Source organism: Alternaria alternata (assembly GCF_001642055.1).
Source record: "Alternaria alternata strain SRC1lrK2f unplaced genomic scaffold CC77scaffold_3, whole genome shotgun sequence".
Classification (NCBI taxonomy): domain Eukaryota; kingdom Fungi; phylum Ascomycota; class Dothideomycetes; order Pleosporales; family Pleosporaceae; genus Alternaria; species Alternaria alternata.
In genome coordinates, this window is record NW_017306192.1 from 1,512,350 (window position 1) to 1,536,532 (window position 24,183).

Sequence of the window (24,183 nt, forward strand, 5' to 3'; positions counted from 1 at the left end):
TTAACGGTAAGACTTCTGGTACCTGGCGCGCGCACCTGGACCACCGAACTTCTTGGGCTCGCACCGCCTGTTGTCGGCAACGAGAAGTGTGCGGTCGTACTGGATCAGAGCCTGCTTGAGCTGGTTCTTTGAGTGCTCGTCGACGTACTTCTGGTAGTAGGCGATGATGGATTTGGCAATGGCTTGGCGGATGGCGTAGACTTGCGAGGTGTGACCACCACCGGAGACGCGGACGCGGATGTCGACATCAGCTGCCCATGTTGTCAGTATTCCTGCTCCCCATCTTTACTTGGCGTAGAGCGTCGTGTGCGTACCGAACTTGTCAACACCGAGGATCAGGATGGGCTCGTAAACCTTGAATCGCAGGATCTCGGGCTGGACCTGGGAAAGAGGCTTTCCGTTAACCTTGACGAGACCCTTTCCGGCCTAGAAATTTCTCGTAAGTATCATGTTCGGTTGCGCGCTCGATTCGTGGCATTGCGTGTGTACCTTGCAGTGGGCGACAGCTGTTGGCGATTTTGTTAGCCTTTGTCATTCTCTTGATTGTGTGTTTGGCGGTGGGCTATCCGTACCAGTCGCGGTCTTCTTCTTGCCGAAGCATTGCACGCTCTGGGAGGCCATGTTGGGCGACTGTGGGATGTGCGTGCGGTTAGTACGGGTGGGCGTGGTCGGTTTTGCTGTCGTCGTGGAGGTGAAGTTCGTGAACGCCGGCTAGAATTGAATGTGGGTGTCCGTGCGTCGCGATCCCTGTAAGCGATTAGCGTCTTGTCTGGCTAGCGTGGTCAAGGACACTGGCATCTTCAGGGCTTGTATAAGGGAAAAACTGAACTTAGGAATAGTGTCTCCTCTTGTAGTTCACGTCAGTCTGCGTCAAGAAAACTCTCTGAAATTAACAAGGCTGTAGACTCCCATGTTATCGACTAATGCCTATATCGTCGACTTGGTGGGGATTTGCCACGCCGAGCGCCTTCAGGCACTGGAGCAGAGCAGTTTCCCGGTGCCTTTGGCAAACAATGCGTCTTGAATGTACCGCAATCTTTTTTGTTGACACCAGAGGGGTACCAGCCGATACAGCCTGCCTAAACCAAGTCGTCCAGCACTATAACATCAAACAAAACATTTGACACAATAGCTGCACTCCTTCGTGAAAGCATATCGATTTCCTGAGCACACCGTTCCGTTGTCCCTTGCTCGAATTTCCATCCGAAAGACCGCCACTACAAACCAAGCATGTCACTCGCAGGCACAAGTCTCCGGGAGTCACCCCTCCAATTATACGTCTTTGGAAGTAACGGGGAAGGCCAACTCGGTATACCAGTAGCGGAAATAGTTAATACACCAACTCGAATTTCTGATCTTACTCCTTTGAGTTACAGCAAATCTGTTGATGAGCTGAAAACGATCAAAGGCGGCGACAACCATACGCTGCTCGTCACTAAACGCGGCACTATCTACGGGGTTGGCGATAATCGCAAGGGTCAGCTGGTCAAGGGAATACCAGAATCTCGACTCGACCATTTCCAGAATTTGACTTCCGGATGCAACTTTGCCGCAGCTACATGCGAATCTTCTGCCTTCATCGGGAGCGCAAGCGATGAGCTTGGGCCTAATCCATCAGACGGTTGGGTCGAAATTCGCGGCTCCAACAATTGGGGCGAGTTGGGTTCGGACGACGGAGGTTCAACCCGATTCCATCTACCAGGCAAAGTAGTAGACTTTGCAGCGGGAGTCTGGCATTATGTCGCCGTCATGGCCGATGGTTCAGTCTATGGCTGGGGAAAAGCGCGTCTTGGCCAGCTTGGGGACACGCTGTCTGGCAAAGTTACAGTGGCTACCAAGATTGAGGACATACCATTCAAGCCGGAGAAGGTTGTATGTGGTAAAGACTTTACATACTTGGTTGGCGACCCAACCGAAGGACAGCATCATTTACTCGGGAAAGACAAGTTCAACATCATCTCGAATATGCCGGATCATATCAAGAATTGGAAGGACGTTGGCGCGACGTGGCACGCAATCTTTGTATTGTTCGAAGACGGGACCCTTACCGCGTGGGGTAAGGAGAATATGTGGCAACTAGTACCACCTAATTTACCACTTCTGGATAAAATTGCTATTGGGTCAGACCACATACTTGCTGTAACAAGGGAAGGCAATTTGATATCGTGGGGCTGGGGTAAGCACGGTAACTGTGGCGATCTCTCCAATATCGCGATTGAGATTAAGAACGACATGGTCAGCGGTTTCTGGAATGAGATCAGTATACCAGGGACATTTGAGATGATTGGAGCTGGATTCTGTACCAGCTTTGTCGTTACTAAAAAATCAATCACGTAAAGTCTGCAAAGAAATCTCCGGAGAGTTCGACATGATCAGTGGCGTTTGCATCATCAGGTTAAATCGTAATCCTACGCGATTTCAGAAGTCTAATCTTTTTTGTATATCTAGCATAGTGTTCATCAGACATCAGACTCTATCGCTCAATACCCCTCTTGAACCAAACTCCATTCCGCAACCGTCCCACCATCAGTAGCGTTCTCGGCGAACAAATTGCCCCGAATACCCAAGTGCGCATAACGTCCGCTCCAAACACTCTGCTCCAGGCTGACATTTGTCTGATTGCCAATATACGTCTTGATCTCATAAGCAGTAACCGGATCCCAAGGCGCACTGATCTCTACATCTCCTGCCGCCACGTTCCTTACATCAGAATCAGAATCAGATCCCGACTGGCTTTCGAATGGTGGTAGAGTACTATTGGAAAAGTAAACTTCGAAGTGTGAGGGTGGCTGGTTACCCCAGTCCATTACAACTTTATTCACTGGGTAGAAAGATGAGGTACCAAGATCCACGGTCAGGTAGCTCGTGGTGTTGGCGAGTTCAGGTTGCCATTTCGTGCTTGCGGCACCGTCGATGGCTGCAATTGGAAATTGACCAGGCTTGTTTCCCTGTGGAGGTGGCAGCAGGGCTTTGCACTGGAGTATGTTCCCGCCCACAGTAAGGGTTTCGCCCATTGCTCGGTTACGGATTACAATTGGCTCGTCTCCAAGCTCGTATGTTGTGTTGTCGCGTCCGCTGCGGGTACCGATCGTGACGGGGATGGGCTTGTCGAAGTACGTCGCGTTTGCTGAGGGCAGAGTGTAGTTCTCTCGTGGCAGACGTGCTAACGTCGTATGTGTTGAGTTAGAGGTAGCGTTAATGCCGTGACCCATCCAGTAAAAGGTACGGTAGTTCAGGTATGGTATCTGTGGCGGCAGCGTGGGGTCAATGTCTAGTCTATCGTAGTATAGACCCAGGCCAAGGTAACCAAAGATACCGACGCGGTTGGTTCCACCCATACCAGTTAGGAAAGGGAATGCAGGGTGTGTTCCCCCATTCTCCTCAACGTTATCGATGAGTTGCTCGGAATACTGATACCAAGGTGCGCGGACGTACGGCGAAGAGGAGTATACGTCGTACGTAAAGCTCGAGCATCCGGATGGCGACACTTCGTTCGCGACAACAGCAAATGAAGAGTAAGTCATCGCGGGACCATCGAGAGACTGCTTTGCCGCGTAATAGTCCAGGTTGGACAGGCTGTAGGGGTTGGGGTAATGTAGCAGATCGTCCACCAGAACAACATCGGCCTGCTTGACGGCTACTGACCCATTCATGCCAGTATACTCAACAATGATGCCGGCCTTCTCATTGATTGGGAGTCGCATCTTGGAAGCCTTATCCGCCCAGCTAGCGTTGGGACTGCGTCCAAACCAGCTATTGAACTCGTTTGTCTCAAGAAAGTGACGTTCCATGAGTGCTGTAGTAAACCCGATGTTATTGACCTGGTTGGCATACTCGTCCGGATCGGTAGCATTCCACAGCTCATACGCGCCAGAGGTTTCGTTGAAGTCCAGCAATTGACCAAAGAAATGCGCAATGGCGTTCGAGATTGGTAGCAGGGTGTCGTTGAAGTATTCTTCGTCTCCGGTGATGATCAAGTGGTTGTTCATGGCGAGGCTGATGTCTCCGTTGAGATGATATTCGTAATCAAAGCAAGCGCCAGTTCCGGTACAGTTGCCGAATCGTCCGCTTGTCCATGGATATACAGCCCCTCCAGGCGTGAACCTGCCTGTTTGATTTTTGCTCGATTGGTACGCAGTTTCGACATTACGTTGCGCTTGGTCGAAGTGCTCCACACGATATTTGATAACGTTTTGGGCATGCTGCGGATGTGATACTTGCACCCCAGGTGCCATCCATACGTCTGCATCCCAGAAAATCATACCTCCATAGCAGTCTGAGCCCAGCCCGCAAACTGGTATGCTGTAGATGTCGAGCTTCGTGTTGTTGTTAGCCGCAGCTACAGCATTCGGTCCGACCATGTTTGACAATAAGTAGAAAGGGTTGGTTCGCGCCATGATATGCAGCTCCCGCACGTCTGGATCCTCAGGCAGAGATCCATTCGGCAGATGGTAATCATCGACCGAGTCTGGTGTTAGAATCGACTCCCATTCCTCTATATGAGAGTGAACCAGCTTGTAGTAGCCCTCTTCAGCGCCGGAAAGTGAAGCGTTGCGCGCTATGCTCTGTGGATCTGGGAAGGCATCGGTCGACGCGACTCCAATGAACTTCGTGATTTCGGTGGGACGGAAAGCGACTAACTCAACAGGCAGCGACTGGGCAATGCTTGAGCCATTGCCACCGCTAAAGATTCCCTCTGCTACTCTGCTACGAGAAGTAAGGTTCACCCAGTCACTACCACCCAAAGTCGAATATACGTAGGCCTTGACGTCGGTAATGTTTCCGGGGCTGACAGCAGACCAAATCGTAGGGGTATCTTCCTCAAACTTCTTGTCGACAAAGTCTGAGCGAACAGCGCAATCACCGTCTAAAACATCGTAGACCGTTACATTCAGATCGCGCGTCGCCGTAAGTCTTAGCCTGACAGCTGCTTTGTTGACGTAAAGCTTGTGCACGAACATCTGATAGTCCACATCGACAGTTCCGTCTCCGGAGCCTCCCGGCTTCCAGTTATATCGCCAGCTCGCTATTCCAGCTTTTACATCCAGACTCGATACAAAATCCGAAATGTGGTCGGGATTGACCGACGCATTCAAGAAATGGCCGTTCGCTTCAACAGCCAGGCCGCTCGAGTGTGGAATACCTGCAGTAAAGCTTTCCCACCCATACTGATATAGCCAAGGGTAGTTTGATCCGTTCGTTCGTGGTTGGCTGTTCCAGAAGCCTGCGATCGTCGAGAAAGTCTGTCGTCTGCTGAACAATGGCCATCCGCTTATGACGTCGCCATTTACTGGCTCGTCGACTTCGAAAAAAGGACCTGCGGATGCCACATTAACGCCAAAGTAACCATTTGCGAGCGTCAAGCGCGATTGGTAGTGGCCTTGATCCAGAGCATGTGTCGCTATAACCCAATTCTGGTCATCCCAAGTCACGTCTTTGAACTGGTCATGCTCGCTGCTGGTGGAAGTCAGAACCAGGCGCGCGGAAGCTAAAAGCGCGACTGCAGATTGACGGAAGTTCATCAACAGCATATCCTACTACCAAGAGAAGAATAGAGTCCTGATAACGGAGCAATTCCCAACGCGTCTGAGGCATGCCAGCTTTAAAACAAGGTACAAAGGCATGTCGATCATTCACATAGCTGGCACGGAGACGCCCACGGGGCGCCACCCGTTCGTCTTTCTTACCTTTTTCCACACCGCTAGGCACGAGCTAGCTGTTCCGATAGCTCGTCACAAGCTTGTTTCGCGGACGCTAGGCCCTTCGTGCGCCATCTTTGTAGTGCGAATTCAATCTATTACTGTTAAACAGAAGACAGTCTCAAAACAATGTCGTTGAGTAAGTTGGCCGTTGGAAGCGCCATCTGCCGCGTGATGGAGACGCGTCGAGCTCAAGCGCTCGAGGCCACAAGACACGGAACATTCGGGATCGTGCGTGAATGACGTCATGGCTGACATTCAAATCAACGCTAAATTTGTCACCCCATCATTCATCGAATGTCGAATAGTGCAGATCAGCAATGTTCCGAGGAGGTCAGAGTTATGGCCACCACGAGATTCCGGGGCCACGACTGTCAGCTTCGGGTGTCGAGATGGCCGTTACCCCAATTTCAGCGCCCCGCTCTGTCAGTGGCTGAGTCAAGCGATTACGAACCGCAACCATGTAACTTTCTCAGCTGAATGATTACAATCCATACTTCATTCACAACCATGGCTCAACGCATCGTGTCAAAGTTCAAAAGACGCTCCAAGAAGACTACCAGCGACATCTATGTACCACTCGATGCCAAATCGCGTACGATCCGTGTGCTGCATCTCCAACCCGGCACCTGGGAAGATGATGTCTGTGCGGAGCTCCAAGTAGCCTCCATTGCACGGGTTCGAAGGCGTTATATCACCATCTCGTACACGTGGGGTTCTGAAGGTGTCGCCCGTCAAGTACTGATATCATGCAATGGAAAACCTGTTCCAATCTCCCGGAATCTATTCACGGCTCTGCGCAAACTTCGACGGCCTGACCATACAGTTCTGCTTTGGGCTGATGCTCTGTGTATAAACCAAGCAGATCCTCTGGAGCGTACTCAACAGGTGGGCATGATGGGTGAAATATACAGCAACAGTCGCGAGACGGTTATTTGGCTAGGCGAACCAATGCCTAATGAGGAAGTTGTTGCCTGCTTCTCGAACGATCCTACTTCTAGAATAGCATGGAAAGGTGATTCAAACGATCATTTGCTACGGAATTCGTTCATCCTCGATTTCGAGGGTTCGTGCACAGCAGAGCAATCCGCTGGTTCTGCAGTGTCTTCGACACGTCCAGGGCCGGACATCTTTGGTGCGTTTTGTTTGATCCAGGATTTTGCCGAAGGTACTTTGTATCCTCTACTTAAATTACTGGATCGCAACAAAGCCACTATATTGGATCAGATCGAACATCCCAGGAGGCATGCATTCACAGTCACAAACGCCCATTGGCGTCAACTGCTGTCTCTTAGGGTATGGGAAGGTCTCGCAAAGTTGATGAGCATGGCTTGGGTGCCTCTCTCCGATCTCATCATCTGACACAAGCTGACGATATAACTGCTAGTGGCAGCGAATTTGGGTGGTTCAAGAGACCGTACTCTCAAGAAATGCCACAGTACATTACGGCCCGCTTTCGGCACCATGGTCAATGTTTGCTAAAGCCGCTGTGAACTATGTCCAACAGCGTCACATGCTATGTCTGGACTTAGCTGGCACGCGCCATGGTCAAGATATCTTGGATCGATTCAGCGATTTCGTGCTTCGCATCGAGGAAACAAGACTTCGTCATCATAGCAGCTTAGACAACGCGACGTTGTTAGATCTATTATGGAAATTTAGGCCTCTACAAGCGACCGACAAACGAGATAAAATCTTCGCTCTTTTTGGACTCACCACAGATTGGCAAGAATTACCAGCTCTAGTTCCCGATTATAGCAACGATGCTGCGACGACGTTTACTCAAACCACATTGAGCAACCTGTTAAGAGCAGGTTCACTATCAGTCCTTGCAGGAGATCTTGAAGCTGTCCTCAATCGAAAAAGACTAGAAGGCCTCCCGTCCTGGGTGATGGACTGGTCACTTCCATGCCTTCCAACCGAGATAGAAAGAGTTGGATCCTTGCACTTGTACAACGCTAGCGACAAGCATGAAGGCGCTTTCCTTTACCACCCAGAGAATCACGTGCTGGAGGTTGATGCTCTGTATATTGATCATGTCTCGACGATTGGCGAAGTCAGCCGACATACACAGATCAATGACACATGCGCCGTGATACGTACATGGAAGCTGCTTACCAAACTCTTCGAACCAGTCGACAAGATCTATCCTACTGGAGAGCCTTGCGAAGATGTTTTCTGGCGGACATTGATCGGAGACCTAATATATACGGGCGCTGCTCCGAATGCTCACGGGACGAAAGGCTCTTACCGTCGAGCTACAAGTGACGATCATGACGCATATGAAGCGTGGAGAATGTGGTCTCGTTGTATCTCGCGAGACACCATCGATCGCACGGCGCCCTTTAATCTCGACGAAGGCATATCTGGAATCCACCACGCCCTCAAGACTGTGACAGCCTCCCGGCGCTTCTTTCTCACAAGCACCGGGTACATGGGCATAGGCCCAAGAACGACTGTTGAAGGTGATAGAGTGTACGTGTTTAAGGGCAGCAAAGTTCCATTCATAGTCCGAGGAGATGGACAAATAGGGGATAGTGATGGAGTCTCCTCTGCTCATGGTGATACATCTGTGAAAGATGGTTTTCGGTTGATAGGTGACTGTTTTGTTTACGGGTTGATGGACGGCGAGGCTTCCACCCAAGAATCCGTGCGCAGTGGAAAGCTCAATCTAATCTGATCATCCAATTTACTAAAGTCTTCGAGGGTAACCACAATTGAAAGCTTATATAATATAACGAGCTATAAAAATATTCACAAGAACAGAACCAACCCCTTCTCTTCGAGATACTGGACGCTGCAGATAACTACGAACCATAAATCTCCTATCGCCTGTATGCGCGATGTACCGGTGAGACTGTAAGCGTAATGGCTTACCACTTGCGCTCCGCCTTCAACTTCCTCCACCAGTCCCTTAGCATCCAAGCATCGAACTCGGTAATCTCCATCGCGCTACCGGCCATCATAATGAAGTTGGTCTGGCCCTGGGGTACCCAGTCGTAGAAGTCTGATTTAACGTTAGTATCAACCCTTGGAATATAAGTACGCAACATACCTAGAAGACCGAGGCCATGGCCCATCTCGTGAAGCAGAATGTGGATGTTCTCCTCATCGATGTTGTTGAGGAAGTAGTCCGGACCGATCTCCTGGCCCCAGTTGTATCCATAACCACCCATCTGACCTTCAAGACTCTCGTCGAGCCAGAGGCTGATGTCGTAACGGCTGGCCTCACCGCCGGGGCACTGGCTCAAATCGCCATCGAGATGAGCGCCGCGGTAGCAGCGGACGTCGCACTCAGGTACACCGTCGGCATCAGCTGTAGTGTAGATGTCAAGACCGGTGGTGTCGCCTTCGATGAGGTTCTTGTTCTTGACAGCGTAGCCAACAACGTCGACATTGAGTTCGGTGAGCGGGAAGCCTTCGAATCCAACGAGTATATCGAACCACTTCTGCATCGAGCGCTGCAGGGCTTTGACAGTAGAGGCACGCGCAGTCGCGGTGCTTTTGCCGGAGTGGTTCCAGCGAACGCAGTAGTTGATACTGCCGTTGTTGGCGATCCATTGGTCGGTGATCCAGTTCTTGTCCTGGAGGCCTTGCGGGTTCTCCTTCATAGTCTGCTTCCAGACCTGATCCAAACCAGTGGTCATGCTAGAGGGCGGATTCCATGTTGTCGCTTTGGGGATAGTAGCGCGGGAAGTAAGGTCTTCGGCACGGGCAAAGACGCTGCGTTCCTCGAGAGAGCAGAAGCGCCTGTCAATGTGCTTGATGGTTGGGTGTGCCAGCGCACCCAGACCAAATGTCGAAAAAGCGACGATGGAATTGAAGTTCACCATGGTGATTTTCTAAACGAATGACAATGAAGTTAACGTGGAAAGCAGAAATAAAACGAATGTAAGTGGTTGGTATTCTCTTCTACCAAGAGACTGTAGCTGAACCCTATTATACTATATTGTTTGTACATCCGTAATTCGTATTATTTCATGTACGATCGTGACCCTGTTGCGCCCTATGAGTGGTGGGTCTAATCGGACATTACAAACCGCAGCAGGATTGTTCTGAATCCTCATTTCGTAATGCAAGATTCGTGCTCGAGGAGAGAATTGCTACGTTTGTTTCGTGGATACCATCCACATGAGGCTGGGCGTTTCAGTCGCACGCGGCTTCCCGTGTTATGGACAGAGAACGGTGCGTGCTGAGCCGTCGGCAGGTGCCGCAGGAAATTTCTCCGTGAGGTAGGCGACGCAGAAGATGCGAGCGCCTATGCGCTCTCTGTTACCCGTTCATGAGGTCTATCCATGCGCTTCGTTCATGTACGGATATCGCGTCGTAGCAGTCGTGATCATGAGTCAAGCTGGAACGGCAAGACTTCGCATTGGGGTCCAAGCTCAGCATCACCCCAGCTGCACCAGCACATCTTACAGTCCGGTTGTTCTGCCACACCATGAAAGGCTGATATGGCTGCAACAATAGCACTCGCAAATTGAGTAAGACCTAAAGCTGCGCCGTGTGCAAATCCTGCATTGCCTCGCTGATACTGTACTGCATCTAAGAACTCCACAATGTTTTCTCTAGATGGGTTGATCGAGCTGATCGAGAGAAGAAAGAGACTTATAGAATCTGGCGAGATGCTAGCAGATATTCTGGATGTCGAGTGGTCTAAAGACAGAATTACATGTGTTGTCACCGTCATCGATGACTGATTTGCATGATGAAGAGGAACAAGAGCCAGAAAATCGGATGTCCTCGAACACATCAGAGAGAATTCACAGGCATGTTATAGACCGCACTTTGTCAACACAGTGGTAACTTCTGTTTCTCGCCAATTATCATGGTTGAACACGGATTTAGGCCCGCAAATTAAAGCCGACTATCAAGGCGTTGCAGCTCTCCTGGTCCCAGGATACCTACTCGTTGCATGCACAAGCCGACCCTTTACCCATACCGCAGTCGTATTCCGATCATCACCACTGTACACCCACTTCTCCACCTTATCCGACCAGCTCTCCCATCCAAATACGTCCACTGGACCCTCTTCAAACGCACCATCCTGACAACCTTCCTCGCTGACAACGCCGAGGCTGATCATCTGCGCGTCCCATTCCTTCCCAACCTCGAACCCGCCAACCTTGTCTTCCATCCCTACAACCGCTGCACCGCCTCTCGTAGCAAGATACAAAGCTTCCTCCGTCGAGAGTTTCACAGCATCACTCGAAGTTTGGATACACAGATGTCGCGACACCCATATCGCCTGTCGTACATTCTCCAATATCGATGGCGAGTTACCACCCGAAACATCTGTTCCAAGACCGATTGTATGTCCTTCATCGAGCAGTGATCTGATGGGTGCACATCCAGAGGTGATAGCCGTATTTGATGCTGGGCAATGAGAGATCTTGCTCTTCCGCTCCAAAATCAGCTTCCTCTCCTCATCTGAAAGATGTACCGCATGCGCCAAGATCGTTTTATCTGTCAACAACCCATGTGTCTCGTACACATCCGTGTAGCTCTTACTCTCCGGGAATAACTCATTGACAAGCTCAATCTCGCCTTTGTTCTCCGAAATGTGCGTTTGAACATGCGCATCCGTCTCTTTCGCTAGTCTACCCATAGCGGAGAGACAATCTGTTGTACAGCTAGGCGCAAAACGGGGTGTGATGATGGGTTTCACGATCTCGCCCTTTGGATCGATGGAGCGTATGTAGTCGATACTAGCTTTTGAATCGGCATAACTGCTCTCTACACTCTCGTCTCTGTAGTACTCGGGGCTTAGGTCGCTGTTCATACACACCCTGCCAACCAGGGCTCTTTGGCCTCGCTTCAGACATATATCTGCGAGGGCGTTGGTGGCTGGCACATGGATCGTGGCGAAGTATGCAGCAGTCGTTGTGCCATGCGATAATGTCCGCGAAACGAAATTCTGATACACACGGTGTGCGAGAGGAACGTTCTTGAACGAAGATTCCATGGGAAAGGTGTACTTTTGTAACCAATCTAGCAGCGTAGTCTTTCCGAAAAGACCGGTATTGGGATGTTGAGGTGCGTGGACGTGTGTATCTATGAAGCCGGGGAAGAAGAAACCAGATCCATTTATCTCAACAATCTGCGCATCAGTCCAGTCATCTCCCTTCTGCTGGATCAGATTGGAAAGGCTACCATCTTGTAGATTCCGTTCGACAAAACGGATTATGCCATCTTCATCTACGCCGATTGCGCCATGTTCTTGGATCTCAAGTTCAGAGAGTGATTTACTGTGAACAAAGGGGCCGATGTAGATGGATTTCGATATCGGTGCTGATGCTGCCATGTTGAAGTTTGTATGTCTTTTGCTGTTCAGAAATTCCTCCTCTTCAAGCAACAAGTTTCGGCTTTCCAGCTCGTAGAAGTGAAGACGTGTTCTAGCCGCGGCAATAGATCGGAGCAGGTACCGAGACGCGGATCCAAGTGGAGAACTCTGTGATAAGGGATGTAAGCGTAACGTATTCAAGATTCGCACAAATAGGGGCCGTCAGAAGTTTGGCATAAGAATCAAGAAGACGATCAAGACAAGAGCAACAGGAGCCGGGTGGCACAGGCAGTACTTATCTGTATCAGTTGCCATAGGTAAGGACGGCTAGATCCGGTTAGCTGCTCGCTAATGTCTAGCACGTGGGGAGCGGAGCGAAGCCGCCAGGGCGATCGGCGTGCTCCGATGCCAATTAGCAGAAGCAACAAATGGGCGTTTCACTTCCACAATCTTGTCGAGGCGAAAAGGAAAGAGGTGGCTTGTAAGTGGTCATGAAAATGAATTTGAAGGGTTGCATCTCGCGATGCGTCGCTCGCCTATCGCTACACATGTGCAATCGCCTGTTGGACCAAACGTTACCCCAAGCTTTCCTTTTTGGCAACGCCGGGATATCCATAACCGTGCCTAAACTCCAAAATGGCTGGTTTGAAAAGTAACACATTGCTAATTCATCACCTAAACTACAGGCTGTAGTCATGGATACCTTGTGGTCCCTGGTCGTTGTAGTCAGGGCGTGTCATGTAGCCCTTACTTTGACCCTGGTCGACTACGAAGATGACCTTTGCTGCGACCTGAGCACCTAGGAAGGCCGACTCGTCAAAACCGACGTCTTTGAATTCGGGGAAATACTCCGGTGGCTTGATGAACTTGATCGTAGTGGGCGTTTGGCCGTGCGATGAGTGGGTGTTGCCCGACATGCCAGGAATGCCTCCATGGGGCATCATGTGTTGTGTCTGCGCGGTTGTTGCTGCAAGCAGGAGCGGATTGACCTGCGAGCCGCCGTGGGGGCCGAGCTGGGGCTGCGGTGTGTTCGCTCCGGTTCCAAGAGGCGTTGAGACATTGGATGGGATCTCAGATGTGAAAATCGTGGCAGAAGAGGGCGAGACCAGATACTTGGTCTGGATCGTCTGGAGCAGGGACTCCTTGAAGCCTATGTAGATGTTAGCATACGCGTTGTAACAATCAGAACAAGGTCGAAACTTACCTCGCAGCTTTGATCCGTTGCCACACACGATGAGCTGTTCCCATAGGTCACTTCTTTTGCCAACCTCGTCAATAGACGATATAGCCCTGTGCACGGCATCTGCAATCTTCTCCAATGTACCATCACCATCAGCCATGAATCGCTCTGTGCCGACCTCAATCTCGCGTCTTATTGATCCTGTTCGTTTACCGGTAGGACCAGATTCACCAGTACCGTTTGCTTCAGTTGCAGAAGCAGGGTCGCCATTCTCCCCGTTCTCTTGTCCTTTTCTGTTTGGGCCTTCGTCCAGGGCGCCCTTCGCATCTGCCATCTCCTGGGTATTGAGGTTCATGTTCTTCAAGGTGTCCAGAAGCGCGTGGTCCTCGTACAAGAATGTGGCCTTCTCCAGTCGGGAATTAGGTAACCTGACCGGCTTATTGGCTGTCGGGGCCGGACCACCCTTCTTCTTTGCATTGGCCTTCTCCTGCTTCTCCTTCTCCTTCTTGGCGAGGTACTCAGACATCTTGCCGCCGGCCACAATGCTTGCCACGTCCAAGACACCTTCGCTCTCTTCGAGACTAGTGTCTTCGCCAACTTCTGTATCTATGCCAGGGCCTCGTGGCACGTTCCCGATCGAGGCTGCTGCAGCTGGGCCAGGTCCAGTCGCACCGGTCGAGGCAACTGCTGCAGGGTTTGTAGGGGCGTCCTTTGTGGGGGCATCTCCCGGTCCTGGTAAAGGTGTTCCCGGAGGTAACAGCTCGCAAATCGGCGACCTCTTGAGTTGCTCACACATATCGCGGTTGAGTCCCTTGGATTTCAGTTTAGACAAAAGCCCTTGAGTGAAGGCTTCGCCTCCGCAACCCTCCAAGGAGATGACCCTGCCCTGTGTGTGCGGGATGAACTCGCTCACAGCAGTGATGTCTGCTTTGTCTTTGCCCACATCGATGACTGTCGCTGTATGTACGCCATATGCCCATGTCGTCGCTAGTGCCGCATCCATCAGTCCGAAAGCTGGCACCTTGAATTTCTCGAAGAAGAACTGGGTGAGTTTCTCGTGCTCGCGTGGGGTCCACGCCGGTTGGGTGATAAGCAGGATCGGTGTGTGGAAGGGCGGGTTCAGAGAGTTGTAGGTATGGGTGATGAGGGCAAAGAAGCATGGCCAGTCAACGATTTTGCCTTGTTGAATGGGCCATATCGCGCCTTCCTCTGACACACGGTCTTCTTCCCAAACAACTTCATCGTCGCCTTCGGCTGGCTTCTTCTCTTCCTGCGATTCGTCTTTGGGTTCGCCATTCGTCGCGGCGGGCTGATCCTGCTTTCTCCGAATCTTGTAGGGCTCGAATTCACCTTCCTTCTCGGCAGGGAACATGCGCGATCTCACGCGCAGACGCGCAGGAGTGAAGGACTCGGGAAGGCCCAGCTGCGCGACTGTGGTCTCGGAGCCAGGCGCAATGATCTGATAGGGTTAGCGCTTTTACGCTACATGAGACTGGCACGTGAGACTCACGATAATTTGGTCATCTTTAAAAGGCGGCATCGTGGCGCAATTGGTGAGGTGTATTGACAAGCTCCGGCGCGCGAGTGAGAGCTCCAGGCCTACCGCGGTGGAGTTTCGCGACTTCCGCGCTAATCGATGCACGGGCGCACTTTCACAAGCTGGCCCCCCACATGCAAGTGTCCCCCAGTACATACCCGCGGTTTTCAACGTGCCCACAGCACGGCTCATCATGGGAGTCCTGACTCTACCGCACTAGATTAGCAACTCTAGAAATTTCTGGAAACACTTGCTCGTGACGGTCCGAATTCGGTACTGATCTCTCTTCGCCCACCATGGCCTCCATGGCAGTTCCAGGAACTGCCACGTCTCGGTCACTCGCGAATGTCTCCAGAGCAGTTGTATATAACACAGCAGAGGCGATATACAACTCTGTGCTCGGCATGAAACCCGCCGATACTACACCGTCGACCAGCTTTGGTCTCTTAGGGCGTGTCATTCTATCCATTCTCAGTGTACTGCCTACCCTTCTGTACTGGGTCACATATACCCTACCGACATGGCTGTTCACGCTCTTTTCAATGAGCTTGACCTTTACAATGAACTTCACAACTCTGTACGTCGCCGGCCTTCTCCATGGTGCTTAGCTAAACTTCTACAGGATGCTCGTTGTCGTCTTCGTTGTATCTACCGTCAGCTACTTCGTAAGGTATAGATACATGACTATGTACGCACGACTACCGCCTGAGCCGCAGCGTGAAGAACCACAAGTCGAGGTCTTTCCAGACAGTGCCGAGAGCGACTCCAAAAGGGGCTTGTCTAACTACCTTGATGAATTCTTGAGCGCGATCAAAGTGTTCGGTTACTTGGAGCGCCCAGTCTTTCACGAGCTGACCCGCACCATGCAGACTCGCCGGTTGGTAGCGGGCGAGACCATTCTCTTGGAAGAAGAGAAAGGCTTCTGTCTCGTAGTAGATGGCTTAGTTCAGATCTTTGTCAAGTCAAATCGGAATGATTCGGATTCTGATGAGGATGACATGGGCGAGGGATCACCCGGCGACCGCCACCGACAGGGCTACCAGCTTCTTACTGAAGTGAAAAATGGAGCACCAATGTCTTCGCTATTCTCCATTCTCTCTCTATTTACAGAAGATGTCAAGCTGCGTCATGACGAAGATGAAGACCCACGACCAAGTGTGCCGGGGACACCTCAACGAGAAGCAAGACCATCCATGTCGCGAAACAGTAGCTTTGCTTTCGACGATTCGAGGCCGCACACTCCACACGAAGTCCCTGAGGCCAAAATACGGCATCGAAGAACATCGACTTTAAACAGTCCGACAGCAGGCGGTCGACTTCAAAGTGTACCACCCCTATCGTTGGACTTGGATGGCTTCGGTGACGAGCGTATCAAGCACAGCAAAACTCGAGGATCACCTTCGCGTCCTGCGAAACCCAAGTCTGCCCATCCAGATATTGTCGCGCGCGCAACCGTAGACACAACCATCGCTATCATTCCGGCTACTGCATTTCGTCGACTAACGCGCATATACCCTAAAGCGACGGCGCACATTGTTCAGGTCATCCTCACGCGGCTCCAGAGAGTTACTCTTGCAACCAGCCATGCTTACCTTAGTTTGACGAATGAGGTCCTCCGTACGGAAAAGCTCATGAACAAGTACACCACCTACGATCTTCCAGGGTTCCTACGTGATGCTCCTCTCGAACGACTCAAGGAGAAGTTTGCAAAGGAAACGGAACGTATTGGCTCAGACGAGGGCATGAAGGGAATAGCATTGCATAACCCTGGAGCTGGTCGCCGACGGAGATCCAGTGTCTCCTTGAGAAGAGGAACAGCTGCACACGCACGGCTTGCCGCCGCGCGCGGGGCCAACACTAACATAAGTAACCAAGTATTACCCAAGATCACATCACCGGACCAGGGACCGCGCAACGACCGGATCAGCGCAGGTGATCTGTTGACCAACTCGCAGATGGCGCGTGGAACCGGTCGCAGCGGCCGTAGCAGCTTTTCTCAGCCATATCAACATCAACAGGACCGTCGTGACATCCGCACACCGCTGGAAGCCAGCAATTTCAACCCTTTCGCGTCTCCCTCGCTACGTCCCAAAACCCTCCACCGCCAAGAATCTATCGATGAAGCTACAGTGTTTAGGGAGTCTATACTGGGGTGCATGTTCAAGGCTATCGGACTCACTAATCCGGAGAATCCCATGCCCAGGCCAACTGCTTCGGTGGAACAATCACCTCAGCTTGTCTCCTTTGACGCCAAAAGACAAAAAGCTGTCTTCACGAACGCATTTGGTTTCATTGATCCTTATGCTGGGGGCTCGCGGGACGGAGACACTGAGTCTGTAGCGTCAGCATCAGGGATGTCCAGCATGAGCGCTGCAGGGTCACACAACATACTGGAAGAAGTCGTCAACGATGTGGAAATTGTTTTCTTCCCCAAAGATTCCGTACTTGTGGAACAAGGAGAAAGGAACCCTGGCTTGTACTACGTGATCGATGGATTCCTGGATGTGAGCGTGCCCATTGAAGACGACGGACCCGAAACCAACGTGCTAGGGACACTTCCAAATGGGCCTGGCTTGACTGAAGATGACCTTTTTGGTTCGTCACCACGCCCAGCAGGATCAGGTACTCCTTCGCGAACTGCTGCAGATGGTAGTAAGAAAAAGCGGACAAGGCGCAGTCTGTTTATGACTAAGCCTGGTGGATTAGCTGGCTATCTGGGAGCGGTATCGTCGAACCGATCCTTTGTCGATGTAACAGCTAAGACGGATGTTTACGTAGGTTTCTTGCCCCGCTCAGCAATTGAGAGGATTGTCGAACGGTATCCTGTCGTACTACTCACGATAGCAAAACGTCTCACGACACTCCTCCCACGTTTGATTCAGCATATCGACTTCGCTTTGGAATGGGTTCAAGTAAACGCTGGTCAAGTCATCTACAATCAGGGCGAAGAGAGTGACGCTATCTACATCGTCTTGAATGGACGATTGCGAGCCATCCGCGACGCTGAAAGCAGCGCTGTAAAGGTCATTGGGGAATACGGCCAAGGCGATAGCGTTGGTGAACTCGAAGTACTCACAGAATCCTCTCGACCAGGATCGCTACATGCTATTCGAGATACAGAACTTGCAAAGTTCCCGAAGACTCTCTTCAACAGTCTTGCTCTGGAACATCCCGGTATCACCATCAAGATCTCAAAGATCATCGCGTCTCGAATGCGAGCTTTAGTTGATGATCCACTGCATGAACAAAGCAAAGAGCGTGGCACAAAAGCCACTCGGGCGAATGTGTCTTCCACCGTCAATCTCCGTACTGTTGCTGTTCTTCCGGTGACTGCTGGAATTCCAGTGGTAGACTTTGGAAGTCGCCTAGTAAACGCACTCACACAAATTGGTATGCCACAAGGTGTGGTATCCCTCAATCAGGCTGCCATTCTAAATCACCTCGGAAGACATGCCTTCAGCCGCATGGGCAAACTCAAACTTTCGCAATACCTTGCCGATTTAGAGGAAAGATATGGTATGGTCATCTATGTCGCCGATACACCAGTCAAGTCGCCCTGGACTCAGACGTGTATCAACCAAGCGGATTGCATTCTCCTTGTAGGCCTAGCTGAGTCGTCACCAAATATTGGCGAGTACGAGCGATTCCTTTTGACAACAAAGACGACTGCGCGCAAAGAGCTCGTGCTTCTGCATTCGGAAAGGTACTGTCCTTCGGGATTGACGAGAAAGTGGCTGCGCAACCGCCCATGGATCAATGGCAGTCACCATCATATTCAGATGTCATTCCGTGCAACCTCAGAACCTGTGCATCACGCCGGAAGACGTTTCGGAAACGCGCTGAAGCAACGTGTACAAGTCATCCAGGCTGAGATCCAGAAGTACACTTCAAGGAAAGTCCGACAGACGCCGCTCTACTCAGCAGACACGCCTTTTAAGGGTGACTTTCATCGCCTTGCACGACGTTTGTGTGGCCGCTCAGTCGGTCTTGTGTTGGGAGGCGGCGGCGCTCGTGGTATATCCCAGATCGGTATCATCCGCGCGCTTGAGGAAGCTGGTATTCCGATTGATATTGTGGGTGGTACATCCATCGGCAGTTTCATAGGTGCGCTCTACGCTTGGGATGCGGATGTCGTTCCCATGTATGGTCGAGCGAAGAAGTTTGCAGGCCGCATGGGTAGCATGTGGAGATTTGCACTCGACCTCACTTATCCTTCTGCTTCATATACTACTGGCCACGAGTTCAACCGCGGTATCTTCAAGACATTTGGTAACTCACAAATGGAAGACTTCTGGCTCGAATTCTATTGCAATACCACCAACATCAGCAAGTCGCGTTCGGAAATCCACACAAGCGGATACGTCTGGCGCTATGTTCGCGCATCAATGTCGCTTGCTGGATTACTTCCTCCGTTATGTGACAACGGTAGTATGCTTTTGGATGGTGGTTACATCGACAACTTGACCGTCACGCACATGAAGAGTCTCGGTGCAGATGTCATCTTCGCCGTCGACGTCGGCAGTCTTGACGACAATGCACCGCAGTCTTTCGGCGACTCACTGAGTGGCTTCTGGGCGACGTTCAATCGGTGGAATCCATTCTCTAGCTTCCCCAACCCTCCGACTTTGTCGGAGATTCAGTCGCGCCTCGCATATGTGTCTAGTATCGATGCGCTGGAACGTGCGAAGAACACACCGGGATGCAGGTATATGCGTCCGCCAATCGATCCGTACGGCACGCTTGACTTTGCGAAGTTTGAAGAGATCTACGAGGTTGGGTACAAATACGGTAAGCCAAGATGCAGCGCTGGGTATCGCATGTGAAAATATTTGCTAACGCGATGCACAGGCAAAGAATATCTAGCGCAACTTCGCGAACAAGGCGTGCTCCCCGTCACCGAAGAGACGGAGAAAGAGAAGAATCTCCGACGGACAATGGCACCGCGACGGGCAAGTATTTAGTCGAGTTGAACCGTGCCCAGAACACGCGGAGGAGAAGGTGGTGCGGGTTATGTGGATATCAAGTAACAGAATGCAGCGGTGGTCGGTGTACTTTTGCCCAATGAGTGCTAGGAATGCGTGTGGATGCAAGGTCGGTCGGCTTGGGGTTTAGTGGCACGCGTCCGTTAGCTCGGCAAGGGTCAGCTTATCACCAATGTCGCGGATAATGACGGGTTAGAGTGTGTAGATAGCAATGAATGAGGGCTGTCAAGGCTGTGAATAGAGGGTCTTGAGGTTTCGTGATCCCTTTTTCTTTTGTCGCTTGCAAGTCCTCACTCCTACACTTTCTTGGGTGTGAGTGTATTGAACGCGTCTTCCCCGCCATCGTCACCACCATTACAGTGGCGAGCTTCCCGAACTTTTGAACAACCGGGCCAATTGCTCGCACAGGATCCGCCCAACAGAAAACAAATCCTTCTGTTCAAAATTAATTGCTTCCCGGGGAGACTCCCCATAGTCTTACTACAACCACACAGCCAGAATGCGTACAGCATGTCTCAGGGCAGCTAGCGCTGCTAGCAGGCTCACACGATCAACGTGTGTAGCCCAGCTATCGCGTCCGCAGCTCGCGGGTAGTTCTCCACGCGCAATCGCATACCAAACCCTGCAAACCTTCCAAAAGCGCGGGTTCCAGCAAAACGCTACAAATGCGCAACAGGCGGCCGCAGCCGTCGAAGCCGCAGAGGATGTCTTCGACACCCCGCCCCAGCAGACCGGTTCGGCCAAACCCTTCGATGCGCTCGATACATTTCCCCGCCGTCATATTGGACCGTCTGCCGAATCAGCGGAGGCTATGCTCAAGGCGCTGGATCCGCCTGCGAGCAGCCTAGACGAGTTTGTACGCCAGGTTATACCCGCCGATATCTTGTCTGCGCGCGAGTTGAAGATTGGGAAGCTGTCAGAGAATCAGCAGGAGGCATGGCAGAGCAATGGTGTGCCAGAGTCCGCGTTCCTCAACAGCGCGAAGGAGATTTTGGCTCAGAACAGGCCCGGCAAGAGCCTGATCGGACAGGGATACTATGGCACCAAGGTACCTGAGGTCATTAAGAGGAATGTGTTGGAGAACCCCGCATGGTACACCAGCTATACCCCATACCAGCCAGAGATCAGCCAGGGACGTTTGGAGTCGCTACTGAACTTCCAGACAATGGTTTCAGACCTGACTGGTCTGAGCATTGCCAATGCGTCAGTGCTGGATGAGCCTACTGCGGCGGCCGAAGCCATGACAATGTCCATGGGCATGATGCCATTGTCCAAGCAGAAGAGCAAGAACAAGACTTTCCTCGTATCAGAGAGGTGTCATCCCCAGACCCTCGCCGTTCTATACTCCCGTGCTGAGGGCTTTGGTATCAAGATCGAGGTCGCAGATGTGCTCAAGGACAACAGCAAGAGGGTGGAGGAGCTAGGCCAAGATCTCGTTGGTGTGCTCGCCCAGTACCCGGACACTGAGGGAGGTGTCAGCGACTTCCGTGGACTCGCCGAGAAGGTGCACAAGACTGGTGCCCTCTTCAGTGTCGCGACCGATCTCCTCGCCCTCACACTGCTTACTCCACCGGGAGAGTTCGGTGCTGATATCGCTTTCGGAAACGCACAACGATTCGGTGTCCCTCTGGGCTTTGGTGGACCACACGCGGCTTTCTTCGCTTGCGACGAGAAGTACAAGCGCAAGATTCCTGGTCGTCTGATCGGTCTGTCAAAGGATAGGCTCGGCAACCCTGCGGCACGACTTGCGCTGCAAACCCGTGAACAACACATCCGCCGTGAAAAGGCTACCAGCAACATTTGCACAGCACAGGCACTACTGGCCAACATGAGCGCCATGTACGCTGTGTACCATGGACCGAATGGTTTGACAGCGATCGCCAAGCAGGTAGTTGCAAAGGCTCGTATGCTCCAACAAACCATCGTCGCCACTGGTTTCAAAACTGGCCAGCGCGGACAAATGGACAACGCACCTGTTTTGTTTGACACATTCGTTGTCAAGACAGGCAACAAGACCGAAGAAATCATCATTAGTCTCGAGAACAAGGGAGTACTCGTACGAAGGATCGACGACCAGCACATCGGCATTTCCGTTGACGAAACTACGTCTGCAAACATTATCGGCACAATAGTTAACATTTTCGAGTACCACGGCAAACGAGCTAATTGGTCTTTTGATGAATCTGTCGATATCGAGGTTCCTGAGCCGTTCAAGAGAACTAGCGAATTCATGACCCACCCCGTTTTCAACTCGCATCACTCCGAGACCGAGCTTCTTCGCTACATCAACCATCTGTCTTCCAAGGATCTGTCCCTAGTACACTCGATGATTCCTCTTGGATCCTGCACAATGAAGCTCAACTCCACCGCGGAGATGGCGCCTGTGTCATTCGACACCGTTTCCAACCTACATCCCTTCTTACCTCTAGAGCGAGCCAAGGGATACACCGACATGATCAAGCAGCTGGAAGACGACCTGGCTGACATCACCGGTTTCCACTCGGTCTCGCTACAGCCCAACTCCGGTGCCCAGGGCGAGTTCACCGGTCTTCGCGTCATTCGCAAGTACCTCGAGCAGCAGCCTGGCAAGAAGCGTGATATCTGCTTGATTCCTGTCTCGGCGCACGGAACCAACCCTGCTAGTGCTGCCATGTGCGGTATGCGCGTTGTGCCCATCAAGTGCGACCAAGCGACCGGCAACCTGGATATGGCAGACTTGAAGGCCAAGTGCGAGAAGCACAGCGAAGAGCTTGGTGCCTTCATGGTCACATACCCCAGTACTTTCGGTGTCTTTGAGCCCAATGTCAAGGCTGCTTGCGACCTGATCCACCAGCACGGCGGTCAAGTCTACATGGATGGTGCCAACATGAACGCCCAGATTGGTCTCTGCTCACCAGGCGAGATCGGCGCCGACGTCTGCCATCTTAACCTCCACAAGACCTTCTGCATTCCCCACGGTGGTGGTGGCCCCGGTGTAGGACCCATTGGTGTCAAGGAACATCTCTCACCCTTCTTACCAGGCCATCTCCGCGGCGAGACTGGTGGAGCTCAAGCCATCCACCCCGTGAGTGGCGCGCCCTGGGGAAGCGCCAGCATCCTCCCCATCAGCTGGGCCTACATCAAGATGATGGGCGCTGTCGGCCTTACCCAAGCCACTAAGATCACCCTCCTAAACGCAAACTACATTCTCTCCCGTCTCAAGCCCCACTACCCTATCCTCTACACCAACGATGAAGGCCGCTGCGCTCACGAGTTCATCCTCGACGTTCGCGGCTTCAAGGAAACCGCCGGCATCGAAGCTATTGACATCGCCAAGCGCCTCCAGGACTACGGTTTCCACGCCCCCACCATGAGCTGGCCCGTCGCCAACACTCTCATGATTGAGCCTACCGAGTCGGAGAGCAAGGCGGAGCTAGACCGTTTCTGCGACGCGTTGATTAGCATCAGGAAGGAGATCAAGGAGGTTGAGGAGGGTCAACAGCCCAAGGGGGGTAATGTGCTCAAGATGAGCCCGCACACACAGCAAGATCTTATCACTGGAGAGTGGGATAGGAGTTATAGCCGCGAGAAGGCGGCGTATCCTTTGTCCTACTTGAAGGCGAAGAAGTTCTGGCCTAGCGTTGCGAGGTTGGACGATGGTAAGTCTAATTTCATGATTTCTATATTTAGGTGCATCAACTAACGATATGACAGCATACGGCGACACAAACCTCTTCTGCACATGTGCGCCTGTTGAGGGCGAGGACAGCGACATCACCGGTGCCGCGGCGCCAACCCCTACCTAAATGCCTGCAACAACACGGCAAACAATAGCGGGGTACTTCTTTTCTCAGGTTCTTCTTTTGCATCAGGATGTGGGGCTCTTTTAGGAGCTTTTCTTCAACAAGCACCCTAGCGTGGGTGTTCCGGCGTCTACACTACATCACCATGGGTTCAACACTTGCTGGTCGATGGATCTCTTGCTTTTCGATATGGATGGGCGGTTTATGATGCATATGTGGCGTTTCTAGGCATAGATGGGTGATGTGATATGATAGGAATAGAAATGAGACGATGTGTTTATGATGCAACAAAGTGTATTAAAATGGCTGCTGTGATGTGTGCGACACGCTGGAAGGTATCGCAAACGGTTTCGGCAACTTCCAAACGCGCATGCGGACTCGGCAGACCACGGGCAATACTGACGCTAGCTTCACTGCGTATGTATAAATGTTCTCGCCAAACTGTCCATCTGTTTCTCTAGTACATCATCCGTCTTCATATACCTACAAAACACAGTTGGTTGTGGACCATGCTCTGACCAAAAAATTAACCACTCCACTTCCATGGCTGCCCGGGCTCCACGTCTTGTCGAAAACACGTAGACTGAGCTGGCTGAATATGACTCTTTGTCTCCTTCTTCTCTCAAAAGCAGCTTGCTATTGATATCATGGTGTCTTCTTCTGCCTTTTCCCGATACCTCTAAATCTGGTACCCATATGTTTTATGTGCTTCGCCGACTC

At 51.7% G+C, this 24,183-nt stretch overlaps 9 protein-coding genes across 9 annotated transcripts; 4 read left to right on the top strand and 5 right to left on the bottom strand.

Moving 5' to 3' along the window:
* On the bottom strand, positions 1–621 carry CC77DRAFT_1028528 (ribosomal protein S9; the record flags this gene model as incomplete). The annotated part of the gene is made up of 4 exons (XM_018526450.1): positions 1–251; positions 315–426; positions 490–506; positions 573–621. The coding sequence occupies 4 exons, from the start codon at positions 619–621 to the stop codon at positions 1–3; spliced, it is 429 nt and encodes a 142-aa protein (XP_018390210.1).
* A 393-nt stretch (positions 622–1,014) lies between these two features.
* Positions 1,015–2,355, top strand: CC77DRAFT_544821 (alpha-tubulin suppressor protein-like protein Aats1). Its single transcript, XM_018532108.1, has one exon. It carries the CDS (start codon positions 1,231–1,233, stop codon positions 2,335–2,337), a length of 1,107 nt encoding a protein of 368 aa, XP_018390211.1. The 5' UTR covers positions 1,015–1,230; the 3' UTR covers positions 2,338–2,355.
* Positions 2,356–2,366: 11 nt separating this feature from the next.
* Positions 2,367–5,986, bottom strand: CC77DRAFT_1017129 (hypothetical protein). The gene has a single exon (XM_018524341.1). The coding sequence runs from the start codon at positions 5,529–5,531 to the stop codon at positions 2,481–2,483; it is 3,051 nt and encodes a 1,016-aa protein (XP_018390212.1). The 5' UTR covers positions 5,532–5,986; the 3' UTR covers positions 2,367–2,480.
* On the top strand, positions 5,877–8,476 carry CC77DRAFT_544803 (hypothetical protein). The gene is made up of 2 exons (XM_018532107.1): positions 5,877–7,034; positions 7,087–8,476. The coding sequence occupies exons 1-2, from the start codon at positions 6,180–6,182 to the stop codon at positions 8,377–8,379; spliced, it is 2,148 nt and encodes a 715-aa protein (XP_018390213.1). The 5' UTR covers positions 5,877–6,179; the 3' UTR covers positions 8,380–8,476.
* On the bottom strand, positions 8,449–10,026 carry CC77DRAFT_982116 (hypothetical protein). Its single transcript, XM_018536106.1, has 2 exons — positions 8,755–10,026; positions 8,449–8,706 (listed from the first exon to the last, which is right to left on the bottom strand). The coding sequence occupies exons 1-2, from the start codon at positions 9,530–9,532 to the stop codon at positions 8,573–8,575; spliced, it is 912 nt and encodes a 303-aa protein (XP_018390214.1). The 5' UTR covers positions 9,533–10,026; the 3' UTR covers positions 8,449–8,572.
* A 543-nt stretch (positions 10,027–10,569) lies between these two features.
* Positions 10,570–12,003, bottom strand: CC77DRAFT_927221 (guanine deaminase; the record flags this gene model as incomplete). Its single annotated transcript, XM_018533978.1, has 1 exon — positions 10,570–12,003. One exon carries the CDS (start codon positions 12,001–12,003, stop codon positions 10,570–10,572), a length of 1,434 nt encoding a protein of 477 aa, XP_018390215.1.
* A 659-nt stretch (positions 12,004–12,662) lies between these two features.
* CC77DRAFT_1028533 (hypothetical protein) lies at positions 12,663–14,702 on the bottom strand (the record flags this gene model as incomplete). The annotated part of the gene is made up of 3 exons (XM_018526451.1): positions 12,663–13,132; positions 13,187–14,621; positions 14,673–14,702. 3 exons carry the CDS (start codon positions 14,700–14,702, stop codon positions 12,663–12,665), a joined length of 1,935 nt encoding a protein of 644 aa, XP_018390216.1.
* Positions 14,703–14,841: 139 nt separating this feature from the next.
* Positions 14,842–19,916, top strand: CC77DRAFT_955956 (patatin-domain-containing protein). The gene is made up of 3 exons (XM_018535493.1): positions 14,842–15,276; positions 15,322–19,487; positions 19,548–19,916. The coding sequence occupies exons 1-3, from the start codon at positions 14,996–14,998 to the stop codon at positions 19,658–19,660; spliced, it is 4,560 nt and encodes a 1,519-aa protein (XP_018390217.1). The 5' UTR covers positions 14,842–14,995; the 3' UTR covers positions 19,661–19,916.
* CC77DRAFT_955960 (glycine dehydrogenase) lies at positions 19,898–23,749 on the top strand. Its single transcript, XM_018535494.1, has 2 exons — positions 19,898–23,319; positions 23,375–23,749. Exons 1-2 carry the CDS (start codon positions 20,181–20,183, stop codon positions 23,464–23,466), a joined length of 3,231 nt encoding a protein of 1,076 aa, XP_018390218.1. The 5' UTR covers positions 19,898–20,180; the 3' UTR covers positions 23,467–23,749.
* Positions 23,750–24,183: the final 434 nt, after the last annotated feature.

Excerpts from the sequence above, each read along its gene's own strand:
- CC77DRAFT_544803 (XM_018532107.1), top strand. The coding sequence starts at position 6,180 with ATGATTACAATCCATACTTCATTCACAACCATGGCTCAACGCATCGTG. Across the intron at positions 7,035-7,086 it reads AGTTGATGAGCATGGCTTGG|TGGCAGCGAATTTGGGTGGT; the intron begins GTGCCTCTCTCC and ends TATAACTGCTAG.
- CC77DRAFT_982116 (XM_018536106.1), bottom strand. The coding sequence starts at position 9,532 with ATGGTGAACTTCAATTCCATCGTCGCTTTTTCGACATTTGGTCTGGGT. Across the intron at positions 8,707-8,754 it reads CCATGGCCTCGGTCTTCTAG|ACTTCTACGACTGGGTACCC; the intron begins GTATGTTGCGTA and ends ACGTTAAATCAG.
- CC77DRAFT_955956 (XM_018535493.1), top strand. The coding sequence starts at position 14,996 with ATGGCCTCCATGGCAGTTCCAGGAACTGCCACGTCTCGGTCACTCGCG. Across the intron at positions 15,277-15,321 it reads ACAATGAACTTCACAACTCT|GATGCTCGTTGTCGTCTTCG; the intron begins GTACGTCGCCGG and ends AAACTTCTACAG. Across the intron at positions 19,488-19,547 it reads CGAGGTTGGGTACAAATACG|GCAAAGAATATCTAGCGCAA; the intron begins GTAAGCCAAGAT and ends CGCGATGCACAG.
- CC77DRAFT_1017129 (XM_018524341.1), bottom strand. The coding sequence starts at position 5,531 with ATGCTGTTGATGAACTTCCGTCAATCTGCAGTCGCGCTTTTAGCTTCC.
- CC77DRAFT_955960 (XM_018535494.1), top strand. The coding sequence starts at position 20,181 with ATGCGTACAGCATGTCTCAGGGCAGCTAGCGCTGCTAGCAGGCTCACA. Across the intron at positions 23,320-23,374 it reads CGTTGCGAGGTTGGACGATG|CATACGGCGACACAAACCTC; the intron begins GTAAGTCTAATT and ends ACGATATGACAG.
- CC77DRAFT_544821 (XM_018532108.1), top strand. The coding sequence starts at position 1,231 with ATGTCACTCGCAGGCACAAGTCTCCGGGAGTCACCCCTCCAATTATAC.